The 5,968-nt window shown below is 58.2% G+C and overlaps 1 protein-coding gene across 1 annotated transcript; it reads right to left on the bottom strand.

Moving 5' to 3' along the window:
* Positions 1-1,686: 1,686 nt before the first annotated feature.
* On the bottom strand, positions 1,687-5,066 carry POU3F3 (POU class 3 homeobox 3). Its single transcript, XM_072338773.1, has one exon. The coding sequence runs from the start codon at positions 5,064-5,066 to the stop codon at positions 3,732-3,734; it is 1,335 nt and encodes a 444-aa protein (XP_072194874.1). The 3' UTR covers positions 1,687-3,731.
* Between the last annotated feature and the right edge of the window lie 902 nt (positions 5,067-5,968).

Raw genomic sequence — 5,968 nt, 5'->3', positions numbered from 1 at the left:
GCTCTTTCGGGCCCATTCCGATGGGAACCACCGCTCCGAAACCAACACGAAGCCCCTTGCTGAGCTCCGGACACTCGCGGACGGCGGCTGCAACGCACCTGAGGGGACGGAGTGGGAGCGCCCGGCCGGGGGGGTGGGAATGAGAAGCATAGAGCGATTCCCAACCGGGATGGCCCGGGCTGAACGATGGAAACTTTGTGGGACTTTGGCTTTAGAGAGGGGGAAAAAAATGAGGAAGAAGAAGAGGGAGGAAGAGGAAAACGATACCGACTGAGTTCAACGCACAGAACGCTGATATAATAAATGAAAACAATTACTGAGTGCATTAGGAGATGTGGTGATACACAACGATATTTTCATTATCTACACGTTTAACGATACGAACCCGGACGCAGCGCCCTCAGCTCTCACCTATCCCGGTTATCTCTGACGTTCCCAAATACATTCAGAAGACTCAGTTGAGGGCGGGAGGGGGGGGGGGGGGGTGGGGAGGGAGGGAGGAGGAGGAGGGGGGCTGACCACGGCCTCACTTTTCTCTGACAATAACTCCGCTGAACGGGAGCATTTGGCAGAGTCCGCACAACCGAGCGCTGCCCCGGCCCAGCCTTGGCCACTCTCCCCCGGCACGCCGCCGAGGCCGTCCCCTAACAGCGCACAGAGCTAAGCCGAACTCCAGCCCTTTGTGACCACCCAAACCTGGGCACCAAACACCACCGAAAGATGTTCACGGTCCCTCTCTGTAGCTGCCATTCGCCTTTGAACACCCCTTTCCCGGCCCGGAGCTCCGGGAGGTGAACAAAGAACCGCTGTCGTCACCTTCCTCCTTTCCTTCCTCTTTTTCTTTTATGATAAATATTTTTTTTTCCATTCTTTTTTCTCTTTGTTTTTTCATTCTTTTCCCTCTCTCCTTTCCTCCGTGCCAATGAGGCCCCGCGCATCGCACAAAACCCCCCGCTCTGCGATGTGCCGCGATCCGGCTGTATAGCGCACGGCCGCGATTCACAGGCTGACACCGCCGGGTACGACCGCTCGGGAGGGAGAGGAGGGGAGGAAGGAGCCGCGAGCCCTGGAGCTGCTAACTGAGAGTCCCCCGCACGGCTGCTGGGGAGTCGGCCTGTCCCCACCGCGTCCCAGCGCAGCAGCGCAGCAGCCGAGGCGCACCGAGACGCGTTTAGCCGCACCCGTGTAACATCGCTGCTGCTGCTGCTGCTGAGGGAGCATGGAGCACCCAGGGCCGGAACCCCAGCAGTAAGCAGAGCGGTGTGTGAGGTGGGCTGGAAGCAATGCCCCTTGGGCATCCTTCCGGGGGAAAGAAAAGCACCTTCTCCATACACCCCTCAGATAAATCAGGTACAAATCTTTCCAGAGACAGATAACGCGTCAAAACAACGCACGGCTCACCCTCTACCCCACCTCCCCCCTCCCTTTCGTTTGAACGACACCGAACTTTTGGCAGCACCGCCGTCTCCTTCATCACCCCCCCCCCCTCCTTCCAAACCATCACCCTCCCCGCTCCGCAGCGTCACACGGCGCAGCCCCGCGGCTCTGCGCTGTCCCTTCCGCAGTGCCCCGCGCAAGTGCCCGCACTCAGCGCAAAGCCCTCCTCCTCCTCCTCCTCCTCCTCCCCCGGCGCGGCCTGCGTTGAACTTTTTCTTCGGCCCCGTTTCGGATGCAGCAAACACGGAGTCGTTCATTCTAACAAATTTATTATTATTATTATTTTTCTTTTTCTCAATCGGCTCTTACGGAATCACTACTCAAATTAAATTACAATCAAAATGATCACATCAAAAAAGATACCCTTATTACCTAACAACTGTCCATAGTTTTTTTTTTGTTTTTTTTTTTTTTTCATCTTTTTGATTTTTTTTTTTTGTGCTCTGTCTGAAAAAAAACACGTAATACAAGATCTGGGGAAAAAATAAATTACCGATTTTTTTTTGTTTTTTTTTTTATTTTTTTTTTTTTGCAGCAGTTCATAGGTATTCTGAATAAAATATTAAAAGAAGTCATTTAATGAAAATATAAAGCAAATTTTTTTTTTTCTTTTTTCTTTTTTTTTTTCCTTTTTTTTTTTTTTCTTTTTTTTTTTTTTTTTTAGATCAACAACGGATCTAAACAATTCTATATTGCCGTCTTTTTGAAAAGTCTGTTTATTAAAACCTACCAAAAAAACACTGCTTGGAAATGGCAGTATTATTAGAATCACATCCACAGCACCCATTCAATCAAAGTTGGCAACGGATTTTAAGGAGAGGAGAAGTTCAGATAAGTGCAGCTGCAGATGCTCAGTCCTTCTAAATCCCTTTTTTTTATCTGAATCAGTCCAGAAATAAAAAATAAAAATATTAATAAAAAAAATATTAGCGGTGGATTTTTTTTTTAATTTTTTTTTCTTTTTTTTTCTTTTTTTTTTAATGACTCTTCCGTGATGATTGGCAGCCGTCAGGAGCGGGACCGTGACAGCCCCCGAACGGTTTCCCTTCCTCTCGCTGCTCCCTTAATTCAGCGCAGTCCTTCTATGGAGCTCCAACTTTAGGGACCAGCGGCCTCTCCAACCCTCCCTTCTCCCCCCCACCCCCTCCCCGGTTTCTGTCTGTCCCCCCCCACCCCCGCCCCCCTCTCCTCAGGGTCAGTGTTCGGTGTGAGGGCATGTATTCCCATAGTTTTGTTCTATAGCTATACCTATATATATAGATAAATATATATATATGTATTTGCCTCCCTACGCAGTCTGCTTGTTTTTAGTGCTGTGTGCATATTTTCATTATTATTATTATTATTATTATTATTTCTTCCTGGAAAACAAACAAACAAACAAACCAAAACAACCAAGTGGCCCTTCTCATTTTGCGGAATATATCGCTCTATAGATATCTGTGTTCTCAGAGTGGATGTCTGCCTTGCACCAAAAGCCTACGGTTTGGCCAAGAAAAACAGAGGTGCTGGCACGCAGCAGGCCCCCTCTGATTGATCACATCGCTTTCGCTTCTGCTTCCTCCCCCCCCCCCCCTTTTTTTTCCCCTTTTCTTTTTTCTTTTGGATCTCTCCCATTGAGAAAAAAAAAAAATCAAAAAATCAAATAAAAATAAAAAAGGAAAGAAAATAAATAAAGAAAATAATGGGGAAAATAATAATAATAATTAAAAAAAAAAAAAAAAAGGAGGGGAGGGGGAAGGCGTAGAGGAAAAGGAGGGGGGAAAATAAAGTTTCCGTGATTGAGAGAAGAGCCCTTTGGGGATAGGGGAGAGCACGGGGGGGGGGGGGGGGGGGAGGAGGGGAGAGATGCAGACCCCATCTCTGAGAGAGGGGCTCACGGGGGAGGGGTGAGGAGGGGGGGGCGAAAAGCAAAAACCCGAACAGAAACCCATGGCAGAACCCACCCGGCCGAGCCCTCTTCCCACAGCAGCCCCCGGCACATCTGCAGTTTTGGTGCATTACGCATCTCCACCCCGTTCTCCCAACGCAGCGGAAACGCTCTCGCTCGGCTCGACCTTCCCCGGCGCTCCCTCTCGCTATCGATCCCGTATAGACAGATAGATCCAGGCGCCCGCCTCTATCCGTACATATACCGACACGGGCGGCCCGAGCGAGCCCGGACCGCGCGCGCGTGTGTGTGTGTGTGAGTGCGTGCGTGCGTGTGAGTGTGAGTGTCCGTGTCCGTGTGTGTGAGAGCGGCGCCGCCGCCGCCGCCGCCGGAGCTCTCCCGGCCCGGCCCCGCGGAGCCCAGCTCACTGCACGCCGCTCTGCAGTCCGTGGTGAGGGGGCGGCGTGTCGGAGCTGACGGCGCCGACCTGCGAGTAGACATCGTCGGGGGTCTGCTGCTGGATCCCCGGCGGGGTCATGCGTTTCTCTTTCTGCCTCCGATTGCAAAACCAAACCCTGACCACCTCCTTCTCCAGCTGCAGGCTGTCCGCTAGGTTCGTAATCTCCTGGGCGGAGGGCTTGGGGCATTTCAGAAAGTGGCTCTCCAAGGCCCCCTTGACACTCACCTCGATGGAGGTCCGCTTCTTCCTCTTCCTGCCCTGCGCCGCGATCTTGTCGATGCTGGTGGGGCTGCCGGTGGAGGAGTCGGCTTCCTCCAGCCACTTGTTCAACAAAGGCTTCAGCTTGCACATGTTCTTGAAGCTGAGCTGCAGGGCCTCGAAGCGGCAGATGGTGGTCTGCGAGAAGACGTTGCCGTACAGGGTGCCCAGCGCCAGCCCCACGTCGGCCTGCGTGAAGCCCAGCTTAATCCGCCGCTGCTTGAACTGCTTGGCGAACTGCTCCAGGTCGTCCGAGGTCGGCGTGTCCTCGTCCGAGTGCGCCTCGTGGCTGTTGACGGCGCCGTGGTGCGGCGCGTGGTGCCCGGGGTGCGGGTGGTGGTGGTGGTGGTGGTGCCCGGGGTGCTCGCCCAGCTCCGCCGTCTCGCCGCCGCGCACCAGCCCGGGGTGCACCAGGCTCTGCCCGCCGCCCGCGGGGCTCAGCATGCCGTTCACCGTGAAGCCCCCGGGCTGCGAGTAGAGGAGCGACTGCTGCTGCTGCTGCCCGCCGGCCATGGCGGGCAGGTGGGCGGCCGCCGCCGCCGCGCCCCAGGCCGCGGGGTGCCCCTGGTGCGGGGGGCCCAGGTGGGGCGGCCGGTGGTGCAGCGCCGCGCCGGCGTGCAGCTCCTCGCGCCCGCCGCCGCCCTTCACGTCGGGCGGCGGCGGCGGCGGCGGCTGCTGGGGGCTGCCCGTCATGCCCACGGGGCTGCCGGACCAGGGCGAGCCCGCTTCGGCGGCGGCGGCGGCGGCGGCGGCGGCGGCGGCGGCGGCGTGGGGCAGGGCCGTCACCCACTGGTGGGCATGGCTCAGCATATGGCCGCCGTTGCTGGCGGCCATGGCGCCCGGCATGAAGTCGCTCTGGACCATCTTGGCCGCCGGGTCGCCGCGGTAGCCGCCCGCCACCGAGGTGACGGCCACGCCGCCCGGCTGCATGCCCCCGCCGCCGCCGCCGCCGCCGCCGCCGCCCGAGTCGGCGTGGACGATGGAGCCGGCAGCCAGGATGCCGTTGCCGGGGAGGTAGGGGTTGGAGGTGGCCGCGGCCATCCCGCGCCCGCCGCCCGCCGCTCGCCCCCGCCGCGCCGCCGCCGCCGCGCCGCCGCCGCGAGCGCCCTTGCCCGGCGCTGCCGGGGCCGCTGCCGGGGCCGCCGCCCGCGCCGCCGCCGCCGCCGCCTTCCCAGCGTCGCCGGGGCGCCGGGCGCGGGGTTCACCTGCTAGCGCCGCGCCGCGCTCCGCTCCGCCTGTCCGCCGGCCGTCCTGCGCTGGGCGAGCGCCGGGACTGCTCGCCTGCTGCCGCTCGGTGCTGCCGGTGCCGCCGAGGTGATGATGGTGGGGTCGTTGTTGACGGTTGTTTTTTGTTGTTGTTGTTGTTGGGTTGTTGGTGGTTTTTTTTTTGGCTTTTCTCTCTCGTTTTCCGTGGGGGAAAAAAAAATAAAAGGAGATTCGCGCTTTTCTCTCCTCCGCCTTCTTCTCGTCCGACTTTGCCGCCGCTCGCGGGGAGGAAACCAAACAAAGGCTAAAAAGCGGCCGGGAGGGGGGGGGGGGGGGGGGACCGGCGAGCCCCCGCGCTTCGCCCCGGCGCTCCCCTAGGAGTACATCTCCTCCGCGCAGCCTTCCCCGCTCCGAGCGAAACTTTTCCTCCTCTTCCTCCTCCCGGCGCGGAGCGGGAGGGGAGGGGGGGGGGGAGGGAAGGGAGAGGGGGGCGGGGGGGAATCTCTCGTCCTCTCTCTCCGGCTCTCCTCTCCTCCTCGCTTTCGGTTCGCTCTTTTATTCGCAAGTTTCGCCGGCGTCCGAAGCAAACTTCCCGCGGTGATGCTGTTGGCGTTGATGATGCATATCTCAAAGTTGCGCCGCCGCCGGAGCGCTCATTGCCCCGCGTAAGCACTTCCCCTCCGTTACCCTTTTTCCGTAGCCCCGGCCCTCGCCAGGCATGGTCCGCTCCCTACGTC

This window comes from Excalfactoria chinensis, chromosome 1 (genome assembly GCF_039878825.1).
Source record: "Excalfactoria chinensis isolate bCotChi1 chromosome 1, bCotChi1.hap2, whole genome shotgun sequence".
In the NCBI taxonomy this organism is placed as follows: domain Eukaryota; kingdom Metazoa; phylum Chordata; class Aves; order Galliformes; family Phasianidae; genus Excalfactoria; species Excalfactoria chinensis.
Note: the sequence above shows the minus strand (reverse complement) of the source record. Positions and strands in the feature narration are given on the sequence as shown.